The sequence below is a fragment of the Podarcis filfolensis genome (assembly GCF_964270895.1).
Source record: "Podarcis filfolensis genome assembly, chromosome: 12".
Classification (NCBI taxonomy): domain Eukaryota; kingdom Metazoa; phylum Chordata; class Lepidosauria; order Squamata; family Lacertidae; genus Podarcis; species Podarcis filfolensis.
This window is the reverse complement of record NC_139614.1, coordinates 22,887,558-22,908,943: the sequence shown is the minus strand read 5'-3', so window position 1 is coordinate 22,908,943 and position 21,386 is coordinate 22,887,558. Positions and strand designations below refer to the sequence as shown.

The window sequence follows — 21,386 nt, the reverse complement described above, 5'->3', positions numbered from 1 at the left end:
TAGAGGCCAGCAGATCACGGACTATGTTGCTTTTTTCATCAGAAGCATGAAGCCCATCTTCCTGGGTACACTACTGTAGTTATAAACAGGGGAGCAAAATTACCATGAAAGACAAGTAGAAATATCTTGTGACTATGGATGGAGAAAGAATTTGTTTGGTCCACTTTTTGCAATAGACTAAACCCAATCTCAAACTCCAGAATTTGCTTGCAGATTAGAATGTAGCTCCCAGCTGGATTGCAGACTTTTCCAGATTTTGCAATGCATTTTTGGCAGACCAAACAGGTATTTTATTTTTTTAGTGCATAAACTGTATATACCACTTGGCTGTAGAAAAGAACTCAGAGTGGTATACAAGATGCATATTTTACTGGTGAATGTGCTGAGAAGCATGTATCTCATGCAAAAGGTGTGCACAAAATGCATATAATGGAATTGAATGACTGGAATGCTATGAATACAGTTAACTGAAATAAAAAGCAAAAATCATATCAGGTAGTTGTTGTTTTGTTAATGTCCCAAGTTAGCTTTCTAGAGCATACTTCTGTCACGAGATCAGTTATGCCCAAGATAAAGATGCATTTGAAGTAAGCAATTCAGTTTAGATTCCCGTCAAAAGCTCTAGTATTCATTACTAAGATACCTCCATTAGCCCTTATTAATAACATGGCTAATCACAAACAAGCACTGTATTGTGCTATGCTAGCTAAGAGACACCATGTCATTGCACAATATTAATTAATACCTTAGATAACAACAGTTTCTGGGTTAATATATTCTACTCAATACTTTTAGCAACAGTAAACACAAACAGCTGAGCTATGCAGTAAAATCCATCAAGCAACACAGATGGTTATAAGGTTTTCATTATGTGGTTTCCATAGCAATCATCTTGCAAATCTGGAAGATCCTTGCAAATAAGCAGCTTGTATTTACATGCCTTTCAGCTGCACTGTGGAAGTCTTCAACACATAGAATTGCTGTTCCAATCGCATTAGAAGGGTCATTGGGATACATTTTGATCAGCCACTACTACTACAGATTCTTAAGACAATTTGCCTTTGTAAGAAAAATGCATTGGTCAATAATTTCATGCCTGTAGTGCATAAAGGTGCATTTTTATTTTTATTTGAAAGCTCAGTGTCATCTCAGCCACTTTAAGAAGTACACAATTTTTTGTTTCAAAACTGATCATACTAGAGAAGGGAGAGCCTTCTCGGGAGTGGCACCCCAGTTTTGGAACTCCCTCCACTCTGAGATACAGCTGGCACAGATGTTGCTGAGTTAAAGATCTGGTCATTTGTCCAGATTCTGCTTTGCTGGAGCTTTAGGTAGTGCCTGAAAACAGAAGAGTGACCAAGACTGCCTCTCTTGTATCCTCATTGAACAAACTGTTTGCATGGGCAACACTTCCAAGAGCCCATCCTTCCTCAGCTTACTGCAATGACTTCTGGGGGTGGGTGGGTGGAAGCAGACAGGTGCTACCTTGGTAAATAAGTACAAAACCTTCTGAATTACATGAAAGGTGATACAACAGGACACACCTAAGTCTATTTTATGTCAGATCCAACGCAACAGCAGCTATTTCATAGCTGCAGTTAAAAATATTGTGCTTGTTTACTCTCAAGTTGTAATTTTCTGGATGGCTGTTATGACAAAAGGCTATTGGAAAAGTGCTTTTGCTCGTCCTGTAAAAGAGTTGTAGAGGATATTATCATCACCATATCAGTAGCTTTTTACAAAAAAATAAAGTGTCAAAGCAACTAAACAGGATAAAATAATACAGATAAAAGCAAAAAACAGAATATTTAAAGCAATGAATAATGCAAAGTAACTAAAATGCTCATCCAATAACATAATAACGAGGAGAAATCCAACTCACCCCACTAAAACATTAGTACCACCATAGAGGCCATATTAGTTAGCCAAGGCCTAAATGAATAGAAATTTCTTAGTCTGGTGCTTAAAAACCCAGCCTGTTTTCCTCAGGACAGCATTCCACATTGTTCACTACATCAATGTCCTTTTTATAAAGATCCTCATAACAAATATTTCTCACCGAGTTTCTGTATTTTTTGCTATTTGACCATGAAAACTATGTTACTTTGCAATTATACCTCATTTGCATTGGCAGGCAGTTTATGAAGGACTAAATTTGTGGTTCAAATCCAAATGCTCTTGATGTTATGTTATGGCTAAACAAATACAAACTACTGCCCACAAGAAAGCCAGAGTCTCCTCATCCTTCCCTAATTTCCAAGGTAATAAAATACTTCCCCAATATTTCAGACATCGATTTCCCCTCTAAGGAAAGTTAAATCACATATACAAATATGTAATATTAAACCGCCATTTAGAATTAAGTTTCACTGCCACTCTTGTTTTGTGGATAAATTAACAAAAATTTAATCCTGTTAGTGTAAATAGATTTGAGAATCCACTTAGTTACGTGTATAGTTACGTGTGTGTATGTATATGTATATATATATATATATATATATATATATATATATATACACACACACACACACACACACACACACACACCAAACACATAAACATCTACACAACATTTTTTTGGTGTGTTCAGATTTAAGTGGGATTATTTCTAGGCTTGCATACTCTAACTGTTCAGAAACCAATGGTTTTATTTTGTGTACCTAAGTAAAAGGGACATTAAATCTAATCACCTTGTTTTAAAAAGGCCCTGAATGTGTTAGAGATATAAATCTAGACACACACACACACACTTATGGTTCTCTGTCTCTTTCATTTCCAAGGGGTAAAGAGGACGAGTGTGTGGCAAAATGTCAGAGGCTCAGGAAACACTAAACTTCAGAGTGACTGCCACAGCTCTCTGTGGGTGGCCAGAGATCTGCAACATTTCCATGGACAACTTAGACCATCAGCAGGCATGGTTAGTCTCAACTCCTGCTGGCTTCGCAGGGTGGCACATCTTTTGAAAAAGCAATCAGCAGGGCTTAGAATAAAGCATTTCCTGGCACTTCCTGAAATGATTTCCCCCTGTAAGACAATAATTTGGTCCTACATAAGGAAAGCAGAGTTAATTAAACAAAGTCAAGAATAAGGTGACTGCTGAGAGAGGTCAGATGGGGTGGGTGGGTTGGATTAAAATAAGAAAAAAAATAAAGAAGAGGAAACCTGCCATGTAGTAATTATTTACCCATGAAACAGCTTTACATAAAATGCCTTTGTTCAGTTCTTCTATGTTGTATACACTTGAAGAAAGAAAGCACCCATAAAATCAAGTCAAAGCAAACACCTGTTCTTTGAGCACACTACCCCTCTCCTCGTTTAATGCAAAAAAAAAATCGGAGAAGCAAATTCATGAAAAATGAAGTTAGTCTTGACCTTACTACTTTCAGAAGACATCTCAGCATTTGCAGCAGCTTTTAAGAAATCTTGTAGAACTCATTATTTTATGCTGAACATCTCAGAGTTAAAGTGAACACTCATGTGAAAAATGTGAACTAAGCCAAAGAAAAAACACATTGAAGTCCCTTTGGTTCCGATGATACAGAGAGGGAAGCACCATTTTTGAACTTCCTTATTAAAATCAAAAGTAAAATCATGTTAATAGCTTATATTTGTTTGGCTTATATTGTTTGGCTCATGCCAAACAATTACAGTGGTACCTTGGTTTACGAACTTAATCCATTCTTAAACCAAACTGTTCTTAAACCAAGGCGTGCTTTCTTATAGCTGCGTGGGACTCAACTTACAAATGAAACACACTCAACATGTTCTGCTTCCAAGGCAAAGGTCACAAACCAAAAACCTACTTCCGGGTTTGAAGCATTCTTAATCCAAGTTGTTCATAAACTAAGCTGTTCTTAAACCAAGGTACCACTGTAGTCTGTAGCAGTCTGTTGCAGCAAGCAACAAATTATTGTGGCACCTTAAAGTCTTACCTAATTTATTGTGGCATTAGTCTAAAGCAGCAGGAGGAAGATGTACGCCCACACAAAATGGAAAAGAGTTGCCTCTGTTATTGCTGGTGTGGACAACAAAATACATTCTGAGGTAAACAAGGAAGTTAGAAGAGAGGATATATACTTATTGAAGCATACTGACAATTGGAAAGACCTGAGGCAACAGGTCTTTGCCTCGACTCTTTTTGAGCATCCTTATCAACACCTTCTGCTAGAGACAGACCAGCAACACTGAGCTGAATAAAGAATGGCTCCTGACTGAGTTCTAGAAAGACCACACATGGAAACAGATCAAGCCACAAACAACTGGAGATACCACAAGTAACACCGGGGACTCTCAGCTAACATGCACACAAATCCTAATCTAAACACTTCCTAAATCAATAGGGACCATAAACGCTTAACTTCAGAGGGCTGTGGAACTGCCTGAATGGCAAAAGGCAATTAAGCAGATCTCTGAATCATTGTTAAAACAAGTTCCAAAATGCCTGCATGTAATTGTTGATTCTAGTACTATGGATACTTTTAGACACTTTTTAAAAGCACACGATGCTTAGCTGTAGTACAGGTTGGGTTTTGATTTGACCTTTATAATGCCCTCTTGAGATAACTCCGTCTAACTTATTAGCTTCATCAGCTAAAGGTCATGAACACAGGGGTGATTATATGCACACAATTATAAGGGAGAATGTGGCGTAACAGCTTGTAACAAAACCTTAAAAGCAAACTCCTTTTTACGCATTATGGAGATTTAAACAGAGTTTTTCACAGGAATAAATAACATCACGTACAACCAAATCTCCACCAGGATCTACTTGGTCAAAGACTTGCATAGGCTTTGCTCAGTTCAGATTGTGGCGATAATAGATAAGATTGGTCATTCCACAAGGTGAACACACACAACATTTTCCTAAGCAGATTTCCTAAGCGCTTAGTGTGTTTGGGCAATGTTTTGTTCTTGCTGATATTTCCCACTTAGGTCAGTTATCTGAGTTGCAAATACACTGAGCAACCAAAAAGTCATTTTCATTCACGCTTGGTCAGTCTCCAGCTGCAAACACACTTTACATTTAAAGCACATCCCATGAAGAAAAACAAAGAATCATGGGTACTGTAGCATGTTACGGGTGTTGGGAGTTGTAGCTCTGTAAACTAGAGTTCCCAGATTGTTTTGGGGGGGGGGGTTGCAAAAAAATAGTTCAGCCAAGAAGCTGCCTTATTCATATATTGCATTAGAGAAAATTTCAGTTCTGCCATCCAATCTGAACAGAGGTTCCTGTATCATGATTTCACCTTTATAGATTCCATTACAGGGTCAGTATTCAGAGAACTGCGAAAACTAATTCTGCAAGTCTAAAGGGAGCTCTTGCACTCGTTTCCTTCCAACTGCAGCTCTGCCTCCTGTAGTCAGTGCCACATGGCAAACCGCTCTGGAAGCTGACGCAACACTCTCAAGCAGTTTGTGACATGGCATAGAGATGGGCAATTCAGTCTTGTTGTTTTAACACTCGTTGATCCAGTGCAAACACCTTTGGTGAGCCTAAGCAGGTCTTTGGATACTAGCCCAGGATATGCAAGCACAGCATAGTCATTCTCCTTCTTGCTTCCTAGAATGCCTCCAGCTCATATTCCATATACCATTGGCTCCCAGTGCTTGGCATTTCAGCCAAATCTATATGGCATGATCAAAACTGGCAGCCGCAATTGCTGGATGCGCTGCCAAGCATTCCTTCTTGGGACTCAGTCCATTCACAAATCAGAAATGCAAACAGCATACGGTCATATATGTGCCAGGCCTCAGCATTTGTTAGGCTCATGGCGAGAGGAACCATTGATTTTTCATACAGATAGATGAATTCCCTACTGGATGCCTGCCAAACCACAAACTATAAAGAGTCCGCCATCTCAGTAATGTTTTGCCTCAACTTTAAACTAACTTTGGCCCAACTTCTCAAACATCTGTTTCCCTTGATGCTTGGCATTTGCAATCCACACTCCTAATGTGTAGACGAAGTGCCTGCAAATGTGGACTTCTGTGTGCACTTTACAGCAAGGAAGAGTATAAATAAATGAGAAGGTTCTGTGGGTGGTGGGACTCCACACACACACACACACACACACACACACACAAACACACACACTCTGCAGCCCTTGTACCTGCAAGTAATCAGTGTGTTGGCACAAACAGATTGGCACCTGTCCAAAATGGCTTACCATTTAAAATAGTGGAGCTCAAGCAGGTGGAAACCGTAAGGCAAAAGGAGGAACAAAATGGCTCTTATTAATTTTAACTGCTCCTCTCACAAACAGCTACTCCCAAAGATTTATGACCAGCGATTTTTCACATGTTTAGAATCACCTGGGTCAAGCCCATATGTTTTGATTTTTAAAGTGTTTTGAAACCCTGACAGAAGACGGCATTCTACCTTGGACCTGCAAAGAACACAAGACACTGGAAGTCAAACCCCTTTTAACTGAAATGCATTCTACAGGTTCAAAACAAGACAGCATTAATCCAATGGATCCATAAAGAAACACGACGTATAAAATGTGGTTCAAAATGTTAGGGTTAACTCCTTGACCACTGGGTGTCATTCACACATGGCAACACAAAGCAAAGCACAAAGAGTTCTGCTTCACTATAAACTGAAAACAAAATTATTCACCCCGTGTGTTTTGTGTCTCCACATCATACCCTATATATAGATTTGCAGCAATATAGAAATGTTTGCTCACCAAGTAGTTCAACAGATTTACATTACGAACTATAAGCTTCATGCTAAAATATAGCTAATGAATGACAAGGGTAAATAGTTTTCATAAATAAATGGCAAAGCGTGCTACACGTACACACAAAAGCCTGCAATAAAAAGTTGCCCTACTTTAAGAACAATTTGTCATACACAATATTCTGTGCCTTAAGCAGAATGAAGCAGAAACTAATCATGTCATGTGACATCTCCCATGCATATCTATTGGGAGGGAGGGATCTTGATTTAAGAGTCATTCATGAAAACTAAATATCTCTAATTGTGACAAATGTGACTTGGCAACACAGATAGCATCAGAATGAGCCACTGTACCTCCTACTTTGTGAATAATTTGTGGGTTTAGAACACTGAATTTTGTTTCCTGTTCTTTGGGTAGATTCATTTCTGAATTCAGGGGAGAGAGGGGGAGAGAGAAACCCAAAGCAAGTTGTTTCAGCGTGACTTACTACAGTAAAGGAAACACAATGCAGTTTTTTGGAATGGTTCCACAGGAAAGGTCTGGTTCCCAGATGTTTCTCTCCTAGCTGCTTTAGCCATTTTAAGTAACTAATGTTTATGCATTCCCTGCATAGACAGCACAAGGACCAGAGATTCAACCAGAGATATCATTTGCCATACTTTCAATATAATTAGACACCGCTGCCATTTTCTGCCTGCTTGAAATTGGCTTCACCACGTCCTACAAATTAGCTTGTTCCCCCCTCCCCCATCTGTACTAAAAGAGTCCAGTTTATAAACTAGCTAAAGGTTGACTCATACAACAGAAGCAAAAAGTAAGACTACATAATAGACAGCAAAAGAGCTGTTGGCCAGCACTCGACAATAATTTCAGTCTAAATTCTTCTGCAACCCAGTCTTGTGATCCCCATCTGAACCCACATACCAAGAACATATGCTTGCACTATACCATCCCAGTTGTGGAGGCAAGACACATATCCACAGAAAAGGGGTATCTTTTCTCTCTCTTACAGCACAAGTTCAGATATCTGCCAAGTGGCTGCTGCCACTTTAAAACATGCCACTCTTTGTGGTGGAGCAAAAATTGCACTGCTGTGTTATTAGGTAGCGGCTATTCCCCTTCAGACTATTTCCAGCACTTGAAAAGCCATTAGCTTAATCTAACCCTTTTTGTGTTTACTATCCCCTAGAAAGGCACTTAGCAATTTCCTTCCCAGCGGATCCCTTAAGCTGCCTCCCCTCCACAGGGAAAAGGAAAAAACCTGAAGCAGAGAGCTTCTAAAATATCAGGTGTACATTCTCATTCCTCCATGCATGCATACTGGAAGACATGGCAAGTGGTGATGCCGCTATCCGCAGAGAGCTCAACAACAGAGGTGGACTGTGGTGGTTTTAAGGCTTCGGGTATGGCAGTGTTGAGTATGCTAATCTAGATGGGCCCATGGTCTGATTCAGTACAGGGCGGTATCCTATCTTAATCATTTATTAATTTTATGCATCACCCTTCCGCCCCATGGACCCCAGGGCTTAGTATTATGGCTTCAGGAACACTCTGTGGGGCTAGCTTTTTCGGCGGCAGCTCTGTTCAAGGTGCTCTTTCATGTGCCTCCTGTCACTCATATTTGTCACCTTCTGCACTCCAGTGTTTTGTTTAGGTAAGGTGCTAACTGTACCCATGCAACAGACCGCCGATGTGGGTTTTCTCATTGGTTTAAAGCAAGAGTGGGGCAACTTTTTGGCTCCATGGGCCACATCATGAGCAGGATTGGCCTCACAGGCCAAATCTGACAGGTCAGCAGCGTTGCCCACCTGCCAAAATCCCCTCTGCAGCTTTGCAAAGTGACCTTTGAACAAGCCTCTCTCCCCTTTAAAGGGAGGCTGGTTCAAAGAGCATTTTGCTCGGTTTCTCCTTTAAATGGGTGAGAAGCAGCATGGGTGCACCCCACCCACTTAAAGGAAAAGAGATTAAATTCTGCTGCCTAGGCTGTGCAAAAGTCTGATATTCTGGAGCACTAATGTTCAAGTTTAAGACTGTTTTGTTGCATTGCTTCTTAATCACAAGACAGCTTTGCTTGCATATGGAGAAATATTCTATTTTGGGCACATAGTGTGCCAAAGCTATTCATGAATAAACAAAGTGTTGTTAATGTGTAACATGAAGCCAGCTGTCAAAAATGTAGTCAACAGTGAAAAGGCTTCAATATAAGGAAAATTGCTTTTGTCTCTCTAGAATGACAAGATTCTCCAACTTGGGATTCTCCCCCCCTCAATAAAACAGCCAACTTCTGTCACACAGCATTCACATCATATTGGTTTTACAAATCTATAGTGTCAAAAATGTTTTCGCGTTGGTCCATTCGAAGCAGTAAAAAGGATGACTGATCAGAACGAGTAATAAGCAATCTTATTTTAATAGGAAGCAAGTGTGTGGGAATATGATGCTTGATCGTTTCTCTTTTTTTTACGGTTCTGTCAAAAGTTGAACTGCATGCTTATGAAGAAACCTCTCTTTTTATTGTGCAAGGGGATCACTTTCAAAAATTACAGGAAATAAGTATTACCAAAATGCTTTAAAATGATAAAAAGCTAAATGGTGTTAATTTGAACATTAAAATGCTCATCTGCAGACAAAAGCTGCTTATGCAGGGTTCTTCCCCCTAACCATTCAGAGGTCATGCAGAATGGCCACGAGTAGCTCACCTTGTTGCTCCTTCCCATAGTGGTGTTGCTCTAGTTTCTGGTTGCTCTAGGAACAACACTGCTTTGGGGAAGGGCTGCTGCAACATCCACCCACATGGCCTGGGGAGGTCAACTGAGCAGCACATGGCAACTCCCATGCATCAGTAAAAATGCAAATAGGGAGACCAGAATCCTGAAAAAGTTTGACACAACAACTGTGTATGCAGTGTTAAGTAGCTAGATTCCGTTCTAAAAGGGAAAAGCTTAAAGCTATCCTGCTGTTTTGGGGCAGAAATAAGGAACTGTATTGGGAAAGCAATGTGCTCCTTGTTCAGGCTATTAATAATTGGGGTGGGGGTGGAAGATAACAAGCCACTATTACTCAGCCTAACCCACCTCACAGGGGATGCGGGTGGTGCTGTGGTCTAAACCACTGAGCCTCTTGGGCTTGCTGATCAGAAGGTCGGCAGTTCGAATCCCCACAACGGGGTGAGCTCCCGTTGCTCACTCCCAGCTCCTGCCAACCTAGCAGTTTGAAAGCACTCTAGTGCAAGTAGATAAATAGGTACTGCTCCGGTGGGAAGGTAAACAGCATTTCCATGTGCTGCTCTAGTTTTGGTGTTCCGTTGCACCAGAAGCGGCTGTCATGCTGGCCACATGACCCGGAAAAACTGTCTGAGGACAAACGCCGGCTCCCTCGGCCTGTAAAGCGAGATGAGCACCACAACCCCAGAGTTTTCTGCGACTAGACTTAACTGTCAGGGGTCCTTTACCTTTTTAACCCACCTCACAGTGTTACTGTAAGGGTGAACTGGAATGGTGGGGGGGGGCGTAAGCAACCATGAGCTCCTTGGACAGTAGCCAGGATATTAATGTAATAAGAAATAGATCAGCTCAGTTGGTTAGAGCATGGTGTTGATAATGTCAACAAGGTTGCAGGTTCGATCCCCGTAAGGGACAGCTGCATATTCCTGCATTGCAGGGGAGGTTGGATGAGATGATCCTCAGGGTCCCTTCTAACTTGTATGATTCTATTATTCTAAGATACGTCACAAAGGTTTTTTTGTTACTACAAAAAGCACAAGAAATGTGGTTTATTGTATCACAAGTTAGGAAAAGCTACTTTTTTTCAGGGGGTAGGATGATTATGCCATTGCATCACTTGGCAGCAAGATGCTTTGGAGCCAAACACGCTTATGGACTGAAGCTGCAAATGTCACAGGTTTTATTACATTTGTGACTGATACCAAAGTCCAATTATTGCTGACATTTGGGGTTTGGGGCTGAAATCTTGCAAAGGTCAGTGTGAACAGTGAAGTAATACTCCCTTGGAACATTTCTTAAAAGGAAAGCTGAACGGGACTCCCCCAGGCATAGAGCAGCTTATGATGGCTACTCTGTGTATTACTTAGCAAAACCCAGGACAAAAGCGATAGGATATAATCTGCAACAAATGGGGCAATTATTGTATTATCTGAACAAGCAGTTTAAATTATACATGTTGGGAGAAGGGCAAATCTTGGGACGATCGCCGCAAGTAGAAAATCAAATCTGAGTCTGTGCTGTGTTTTACAGTTTAATTGTAATGCTTTTTATTCAATATTTAAACAGAACATTGAGTGCTTTAGGTGGAAGAGATGCTTTTAAGTACACCTAGGGGGCTTTAACATGCCTGGTGTAATGTTCTCCCTTTAAAAGACAGACACCTCACCCCACCCAAAACTCCCGTCTCAATATGCAACATCACAATTTGTTTCTAAAAGTTCTATCCCAAAACAGGTTTGCTGTGTAAACGTGGGGTGGGGCTGCTGCTCAAAAAGGGAAGGAATCCATTTGGCATGGCCAATGTTCCCTCGGATGCATTGAATAAGTTGCACGGTTCTTTGAATCCAGGCCAAAACAAGCTACGTTGGGTCAAGACTGGAGTCTGTGCTTCAATATTCAATTTCTTTGCAAGCCTTTTAACCCAGCGTAATTCAATTCCACCCAAGAGAACGTCCTTTTAACTTTCCTTAACAAAACTTAAGAACATCAGAGGAGCCTGCTGCATCAGGCCAGTGGTCCATCTAGTCCAGCCTTACCGCGGCCAAACAGATGCTTAAGAGAAGCCTGCAAAGCAAGACCTGAGCACAACTGCACTCTGCCCACCTGCAATTCCCAGGAACTAGAATATGGCCTCTGACAGTGGAGGTATGACATGGCCGTTGTGGCTCTCAGCTGCTGATAACCTTATCCTCCTTGGATTTGTTGAATCTTCTTCTGAAGACATTCAAGTTAGTGGCCATCACTGTCTCCTGTGGGAGCGAGTTAACTATGTGCTGCATGAAATAGCACATTGTTTCACTCTGCCTCGAATCTACCAATATTCAGCTGCATTGGATGCCCACGAGTTCTAGCACTATATAAGAGATGGAGAAGAACTTTTCTCTATCCACTTTTTCTATGCTGTGTATAATTTTGTAAACGTCTATCATGTCACCTCTTTCTCTAAACTAAAAAAATACCCAAATGCTGCAGTCTTTCCTCCTAGGGGAGTGGCTCCAACTAGTTGCTTGTTTTACCCTAAATCAGCCTTTCTCAACCTGTTGTTGAACTACAACTCCCATCACCCCTAGCTAGCAAGGCCAGAGCTCAGGAATGATGGGAGTTGTAGTCCAACAACATCTGGGGACCCACAGGTTGAGAACCACTGCCCTAAATGGAACTGGGCACACTTTGTACTTTCTGAGATGTTAAGCAGAGGGAACTCAGCTGACTGCAGGTACACCTACTCTGTGGAGGAAGCAAATGCCTGCCCACAAAGCAAAACCTGGAAGGGAATGAAATTATGCCTCCTAATTCTCTAAAACTGAGAAAAGGCTCAGAGCAGCCCAAATGCAGTCTGCTTACAAACTACTGGTGTTAGTCCAAGTGAGCTCAAGGGAACTCTGGAATGCGACTTGGGCTGAGAAGCAGAGGCAGCCCAGAATCCCGGTGCTGTTGAGAATAATATTAGTCAACTGCAATAAATTTACACTGTTACCAGAAAATAAATTAGTCATCTTCCCCCTTGTAAAAACAGATTTATGGCGCAAGGTATCAATAGATTAGTCTCCTCTATCCAATAAACAGCTCCTTACTTAGCAAGAGAATTGCAAAACAGTCCTATGCAAGTCTATTCAGAAGTCCCATTGAGTTTTGTGGGATTAACTCCCAGGTAAGTATGTACAGGGACGCGGGTGGCGCTGTGGGTTAAACCACAGAGCCTAGGACTTGCCGATCAGAAGGTCAGTGGTTCGAATCCCCACGACGGGGTGATCTCCCGTTGCTCGGTCCCTGCTCCTACCAACCTAGCAGTTCAAAAGCACGTCAAAGTACAAGTAGATAAATAGGTACCGCTCCGGCGGGAAGGTAAACGGCGTTTCCGTGCACTGCTCTGGTTTGCCAGAAGCGGCTTAGTCATGCTGGCCACATGACCAGGAAGCTGTCTGCGGACAAACGCCGGCTCCCTCGGCCAATAAAGCGAGATAAGCGCCGCAACCCCAGAGTCGGCCACGACTGGACCTAATGTCAGGGGTCCCTTTACCTTTAAGTGTGTACAGGACTGAGGTCTTATCAATCTACAAGACAAGCTAAAGATTTTAATGAACCAACAAATTGGTACTATGCATCAGTCTGAAACTATTCTGCTCTATTCAAGGAAAAAAATTGTTTCTACAGAACATCCTGGTATTATGAGAAAGAATCATAATATCTGGAAAATGTGGCACAACTCTGGGTTCTCTTTAGTGCTGAGTACCCATGTTTTAAAAAATGAATTGAAAGATTCCCCCACCTCCTTGTTTTGGCAGGAGGCTGTCTTTGAAATCTATATTCCATTCTCAGCCAAGCTTGGTGCAGTTGTACAACTTAGCTGTGATGAAGGTGACAGGGAGAGTGTCATTTTGTAAAAAAAATAATGATGGCGCTTTTTACCTTTTACTTGGGTTAAGCGGGCCAATACTCATTACTTTAAACCTACTTTAAAGAGCTAGCGAAGTTCAAAAGTAATGTGCACAGGACACCAGAATGGTCAATTATAGTAGAAGGGTGAGACTAAAGGGACCAAGTCATAATTAAATTAATGTCAATATGGATGCTAGGATCAAACATTAGGAAGAACTTCCTGGTGGTCCAAGCTGTTTGACAGTGGAACAGTCTGCCTTAGAAGGCACTGTACCCTTGGTTAGAAGTTTTTAAGGCAGATGGCTACCCATCAAGAGTGCTGTAGTAGTGAGTTTCCTGCACTGGCAAGGATTTGATTGGACTAGATGACCTTTCGAGGTCATTCTATGATTCTGCAGGAAAGTGAGGCAGATGCAAAACACCTGCCACCACAAATAAATCACAAGAATGGCACTAGTGATTGGAAAACTGAGGAAAGACAGGGCAAATGCCCCTGTGAGGAATGGGTACTAATAGTAATGGAAAATCATATCCAAAAAACATGGAGTAAATTGCACCTGATGTTTGACAGCACCAGCCCAAATTGCTTACATTTGGGTAAATTTTATTCAGTCCTGAAGCCTGTTGAATGTAATGTAGTATATGTAAAATACTGTGTATTTTTCCACATCCACTTCCATAATTGATCAGGGATTTACTTTAATAAATCTGCCTCCCATTATACCTGGCATTTATTTATTTTTTCACTGTTTCTGAATTAGAGCTAGTTTTGTAAATTGGACCTAATACTCCTCCTGTTAGACCAACAGCTGGCATTAACTTTTCAAACTTTGCGCAGTCTCTTAAGTGATCCATATCATGTCAATAAATAGTTTAACATCTGTCTTACTCGGCAATACTGGAAGGAAAGGATCAGTGCTCAACCCATATCCTACTGGATAGCATGACTTAATTATGACTTCTTTGGATATTTTTTCAAAGTTCAACCATTCCAAAACAGTCCCAAAACTTCATATTACCCAACAGCTCTTTCCTTTCAAACTGTGCATTATTGCATTGTGGTCAGTGGTGAGAATTCTGGGCTCTGCCTATCTTGAAACTTTCCCCAAAATAAGTAAGCATCTCTAATGCAAAGATTAATCTTAATAATTGATACATTCCAAACATTGGGTAGAATTCAAATTTGCAACATACCCTGTATTGTTGTTGTTGTTGTTGTTAATATTAATTGAATTTATATTCTGTCCTATACCCGGGGGTCTGTTTGAGATCTGTTACTGTGTTTCTCATTAACCAAGTTTTAAAATGAGCTAACATAGCAGCACACCGCTTGATACGGAGAACACCTGCTGATAAAAAGTCTAAAAGTCTACAATAGTTTTCAGTCTGTGTCTTTCCTTATGCACTGAACTTATTACAGCTATATTTTCTAGAGAACCAAAATATCTGAAACACATCAGATGGAAGTAATTTTTATTTACCAACTTACCTTCTGAAAGCATTCTTTTATTCTAGAGCAGGCATGACCAAACTTGGCCCACTAGCTGTTGTTGGACTACAATTCCCATCATCCCTGACCACTGGTCCTGTTAGCTAGGGGTGATGGGAGTTGTAGTCCCAAAACATCTGGAGGACCAAGGTTGCCCAAGTCTGTTCTAGAGCTATACCCCACACTCCCCATTACATTTACAGTAATAAGTGTTGCAGTTCTCTGTATTCAATATCTCTTTAAACCGCAACAAGGAGGACACCTCATTTCCATGTATTTACATCCCTACAGACCATGTCCTGCCACTTTCTTCTTACAGGGTAAAGTTCAGCACTAGGTGCCAAAAGGAAGGTTTGAATGAGATTTACATCTGGGCGTCAAGATGCAGAAAAACTTTTCCGTAACTGAAAAATCTAGAGAAGAAATCATGGCACGGTCAGATTCATGCTGGATGCAATTAGAAAAAAAGTCAAGCCAAACCCCCCAAGTACCTTTGTTGACAGTTCCTCTCCACAACCCCAGAAATCAAACCAAAACACACACACATCCTGTGCTTATATGCAGGGATTATGAGATCATAGTATGAGAGAACATACTGATAAAAACAGAGAGTGTGAAGAAAAATGGTTAATGCAAGTGACACAGCGAATAAAGTGGGGAGGAATGAGTGACTGCGTTGGTGAGACAAAGCTGTAAGGCACGTCAACGTTTTAATTAAAAAATTATGTAGCAGAGATGATGCTAATGAGCCAATAATCTCAAGAGACCATTTCTACAATTCCTGTCTAGTTTCAATGCCCTTATTAGCCCGAAGTGAATAGTTCTTTTTTTAAACCTAGTAGAAAACAACCCCACCACACTTCTTTAAATACCACAAGCGTCTGGCATTAATCATGGAAGACCATGTGGAACTGAGGCTGACACACTACGACTCACCTAAGACCAGACAGTTGAGCTTGGTTCAGGTCTGTCATAGCCAAGAACTATCTACTGGAATCAGTTCTTTCCACCAACCCCTTCTGTCCCTTCAGAGCTGTACACGGCATCTCCACTATGCAACCCAGGCTCTCCCCATCCCAATACCTGGAAGTTCTTCATAAATATCTTCGTCTGGCTCTGTGCTTGGTTGTTGAGAAGGAACGCCACTTTCCTCAATGTCATCATATTCTTCTTCATCCTCCTCAAGAATATCTGCAGATCCCATGTCTGTTCAGAAGAATGCAAGAGCTATTCAACAGGTACCCACCCAGTGAACTCAGCCATAAGGAATGTGAAAGAAAAGCAAAATAATTCTGACGCTTCCATTTTAAATCCAAGGAAATTCAATGCCCCAGTTCTAGCTTATTAAGAGACGCCTCTGAAATGCAGATGTGACTGTTTTTATTTAGCTAGCACCAGCTGAATAAAAACAGGCACATCTCTATTTCAGTGGAATTTAACTCAGTAGCATGTCCTCAGCTTATTACTATGTATATTTCTTTGGAAGCAAGTCTAGCCGAGTCTAGAAGAACTTATACCCAAGTGTGCAAAGGATTCCTTATACACACTCACACAGAAAGCTGAAATCAGGAAACGTGTTACACAAAAATGGCCACAATGAAACTCCAAGATCAATAAACAGAAAATCTATTAGAAAGCGATAACGATTGGAATTCCAACATGCAATGTAAACAAAGGCTCTTTTCAACAACTGGCTTACCTCGTATTGCGTGTCTCAATGTCTTCACCCATTCCACAGCTTCCTTGGAAGTAGCAGCTGTAAACTGTTCAAAAAGTTGATTTTACTAGTAGGAATCATGAGCATAAAAATACAGCCAGCACGGTATCAGTAATGAAAAGAAAGTAACATTCTTGTCACTTCTTCAAGGCACCATTAGCAATTCTTTACATGTCTTCTGGTACTTTTCTTGCAAGGATGCTTCTTATAATGTACAGTTAATTTTGACAAATTTACGTAATTGAAGCAGAGGATGATGGATTTGGAACTCTGATCAGCAGCTGGCAGCTGTGCAGAAAAAAAAGCTGCTTCTCTTCATCAATGTCAAAAGCAGGACTGATGAACAAAATTCGCCCTTGACAATTAGAAGACACCCATGAATTTCTTTAGACTGCTGGGTACAGTTTTCTTAAAAATGTTCTTGTCAGATTCCAACACAGTACCTGACAACTTAATTAACTGGCTTTCAACTGCAATCTCAGATATTTAAAACTTATTAAACTTACATTCCACACTGATGCCTAGCTGATAGATCTTGAATCACATAGCTGATATGTGCCTTTAACTTAGATTTCCTTCTCTGTCCTCTAAGCAATACAAGATATGTTTAACATTTGGGATATATATATATATATATATATATATATATATATATAATATTTACATTATTATTCATCCAAGAGCAGACCTATTAGATAATAGATATTTAAATATAAGCTGTGAAATGGAACAGCAGATAAGAATGGTATATTGGTTGTTCTTATCCAAAAAGATAGTATAATGTTTAATCTATTCATATACATATACATATATATATATGAATGAATGTACAAGGTAAGCAAATCAAGAGTTACTTTTCCTTGAACGTGTCAGGAGTTGTTTTATTGAAATGTTAATGTCTTCATAACTGGAACAGTAACAGTTTTTATCAATTTAATTTCAAGATGACATAGGAAGTCCAACCTGATAAATGCGTTTATCAGGAGCAGCGATTTCAAAACAGCAATCTTTCTTTCCATCCTTCCGAAGGGTATTATTCATTCTGACGGTGTAGCCATCTATAGCAAATTCACCTTTCTGTTGTTTGTCTGTCGGAGATAAAAAGCAAAGATAGAACTTCATTTGCAACGCTGAACGTGAATGGCACGGCAGGTTATCATTTATTCAGATTTTGTTTTCCATTTCATGAATATTCGAGAGAATAGGTTAGACGTTATTAGCCGAATGGTTTAGGTGATGATATAAGTGATTAAAAAAAAGAGAAAAACCTCTCCTTTAAAGAGAAGGTACAAACAAAGCACATTTTTATGAAAGCTGCCTACAGAATCCCCCAGGATGATACTTACAGATGGTCACATTTAGTGAGAAGTACATGCAATGATTTCTGTACCCAGGGAGAACCAAGAACTGGAACATGGAACTTGCAAGACAAGTGCATCATAAATCAGTGTCTCTTTCTGGTTCAGTAGCCACTGGAAAAATTTGTCCAGTGAAGAAGAACTTACTGATCTCCTTGGTACATCTGCCCCACTATTGCATCTCAAAAAAGAAGAAGTGAACTTCAGAGGCTGTTAACAACAACTGTAAAAAGGGGTTCTTCACCTACTGACCAATGTGAAGGAATCTAAAGGAGCCTAGAAAATGCTCAGCTTATTCTGACTTCTTCTGAAACAACCCAAAAGCCAAGTAGCAGTATACACAACCATTTCAAGATAAAGGTACCCTCAGGACAAACAGAAAATTGGTTTGGAGACCTCTTTGCATAGCCTTCTTAACATATTAAGCTATGGTCTGGGGAAAAGGGTGAACACTAAACAGGGTTGAAGTATACTGACCATCCTGCTATTTAGATAAAAGCAAAGCAAGCTAGGAAACTTCTGAGAAAGCTCTCACAAATTTGAATATCTATCAGTATAATGTTCAGGGCCTACACGTGCAAAGTACACTGGGGAGAAACAAAGAAGCATTGTGCACATTATTCTTAGCCAAACCATGGCTTAGCACAAACATGCAAGCTGCTAACGAGATTGAGGCCACATTGCACTCCTATGAGGTAAACCAGCCCATGGTTTAGCACATTGTCCAAACCCACCTATGCTTGCAGTTTGTCCATGAGCTCCGGCCAACGTTTCTTCTACGGCTTACCACTTGTGGCTTTTCAAACCAAACCATCGCTGAGCTCAGAGCAGCCTTGCAGCAGCAGGACCAGAAAAGGAGCAATGCAGCAGGGATCTCTCTGGGAACGTCCGCATTTGCACTAAAGTCATGGATTGGCTTAGCGTTACAATACTAACCAGTTCAATGAGTGAACCAGTATGTTTCCGAGCACAATTCAAAGTGTTGGTGCTGACCTTTAAAGCCCTAAATGGCCTAGACCCAGTATACCTGAAGGAGCGTCTCCACCCTCACCATTCTGCCTGGACACTGAGGTCCAGCTCCGAGGGCCTTCTGGCTGTTCCCTCACTGCAAGAAGCGAAGTTGCAGGGAACCAGGCAGACAGTCTTCTCGGTAGTGGCACCTGCCCTGTGGAACGCCCTCCCATCAGATGTCAAAGAAATAAACAACTATATGACATTTAGAAGACATCTGAAGGCAGCCCTGTTTATGGAGGTTTTTAATGACTGATGTTTTAATGTATTTTTAATCTTTTGTTGGAAGCCGCCCAGATGGGCAGGGTAGAAATAAATAAATAAATAAATAAATAAATAAATAAATACCAATATACATAAGCTAAGTGCCCTGCATTTTGCAACAACACCATGCAAACCATTCCTGGGTCTAAATAATCAAAAGGAAAACATTTTAACATGTATCAGGAAATAAATAATCTCCATTAAACTTGTGGCATGCCCATGTTGTACTAGCTCCAACTGACTAGAGGAATAGTTAGAACTGTTCTGCTGTAATTCACCAGCAAGTTTCCATGAGATCTAATGCCTGGTGCCAAATCCTCAATATCCCCCTTTTCTTTAAAATCAGCACATTTCTAGACCTCTTTTGAGGGTTCTGATCATGCCTTTGAAAATGTGCAAAGTCTTACAATGCTCCCAATTGCCACTCGTTCACGCAAATTCTGCAAATGCTCACATATCTATTTCAGAATAAAACCGCAAAATGGTCAATAGTATAGGCAAAAGAGTGCCTATATTCTTGACTTGAATAATTTACGTTGAGCATAGAATCCAAAGTCTGTTAGTGGAGATTATTATCAGTCTAATGCGTATCTGAACTAGTAAAATGTACAGACTGAAGAAGTAGCAAATGTGGCACCGCAGGTCTGTATCAGGGAGGATTGCAGATTATATCTCAGACTAAGGTGGCAGGGGGAGAATTTTGCTGCCTAGGAGGTGAACGGATATACAGGACAGCTCTTCACAATAGAGGAAGGCTGAAGAGTTGACCATTCCATTTCTAGAAATGATAACCTGGGATGCCATTAATATAACGTGAGAAAGTAAACCAGGGCCTGCTATATATATCTCCTCTTGCAAGAACTACAAATCATTTAACAAAATAGGCAGCAATTTTTTAAAAAGTTGTCAATAGGTTTTTTTTCCACACAATCAAAAGCATGTTGTGTGTAGCCAGGGGATGTCACTAGGGTAAACTGCATAGCTAAATTCAAAGTAAACTAAACACAAAGAGGGTTAGATAAAGTCATGAGTGACAGGGTCACCAGTGGCTACCAGACTGGATGGCTAAGGAATACAAACATGCTCAGAGTCACCCCAAATACCTACAAGTACAAGAAGCTGGAAGGAATGAGGGAAGTTGCCCTGTGGCTTCTCTTACATTTCCTCAGACATAAATGGTGCTGCCTGCTACCAGAAACAGCTGTTCTGCCCTTAAGGTAGGAGCATCTACTGGCAGGCATCCGATAGAGCTAAACTTGGTTTACTGGCAACGGTATCCACATACAAAGCACGCTCAACCTTCTTACAGAAGTTCATTGATTGGTAAAATGGTAAAGGACCCCTGGAAGGTTAAGTCCAGTCAAAGGCGAATATGGGGTTGTGGCGCTGATCTCGCTTTTAGGCCGAGGGAGCTGGCGTTTGTCCACAGACAGCTTTCCGGGTCATGTGGCCAGCATGACTAAACCGCTTCTCGTGCAACGGGACACTGTGACGGAAGCCAGAGTGCACAGAAATGCTGTTTACCTTCCCACCGCAACGGTACCTATTTATCCACTTGCACTGGTGTGCTTTCGAACTGCTAGGTTGGCAGGAGCTGGGAGAGAGGAGCAGGAGCTCACCCTGTTGCGGGCATTCGAACCGCCGACCTTCTGACTGGCAAGCCCAAGAGGCTCAGTGGTTTAGACCACAGCGCCACCCCCGTCCCTAAAGTTCATTGATAATACATTGGACATGAAGCAAAACTCAAAGCAATTATTATCTACAAAACCTTCATGGCATGCCTGGAAAACATTCAGATAAGGGCTCTTTTCCTTTCCAATGGATACAATTTAATTATATTTTTCAGAGGGCTGATACAGCAAGAGTATGCATGCAAATATGCTTTCTCTCCTCTGTGTGTGTTTCTTTGTTCAAAATTGCTGTTTCTTCGCTCACACATAGATGGAGGGGAGGTCTGTCATAGGGCTGGGTGCTATATCATCCAAAACCAGTTTGAAGTCCATATCGTGATATTGGTTTCATAATTTTTGACCTGGCAATATGTCGCAAATCATGATGTGTGTGCGCACGCATGCGCTATGCAAAAATCACAATGCAAAAAAAAAAAAAACACACACACACAAAACCAGCAGGTGCCTCTCCATAGCTCCATTCTTATTTCAGACACTGAGATATATCAGTTTATCGTGATGTTTAGCTGTTGATATATTGCGATGTTGAAAACCAGATATTGCCCAGCCCTGGCTGTCACCTTCCAAACCC

General features: G+C 40.9%; 1 protein-coding gene across 2 annotated transcripts in view; it reads right to left on the bottom strand.

Annotated features, from left to right (window-relative positions):
• Positions 1 to 21,386, bottom strand: part of SKAP2 (src kinase associated phosphoprotein 2) — a 99,411-nt gene that overhangs the window by 26,643 nt on the left and 51,382 nt on the right. For both annotated transcript variants that reach the window (XM_083578830.1, XM_083578829.1), the window contains exons 7-9: positions 17,455 to 17,579; positions 16,474 to 16,537; positions 15,858 to 15,980 (exon numbers count right to left, since the gene is read on the bottom strand). In XM_083578830.1, the coding sequence (XP_083434956.1) occupies positions 15,858 to 15,980; positions 16,474 to 16,537; positions 17,455 to 17,579 (312 nt within the window). The remainder of the gene's footprint in view (positions 1 to 15,857; positions 15,981 to 16,473; positions 16,538 to 17,454; positions 17,580 to 21,386) is intronic.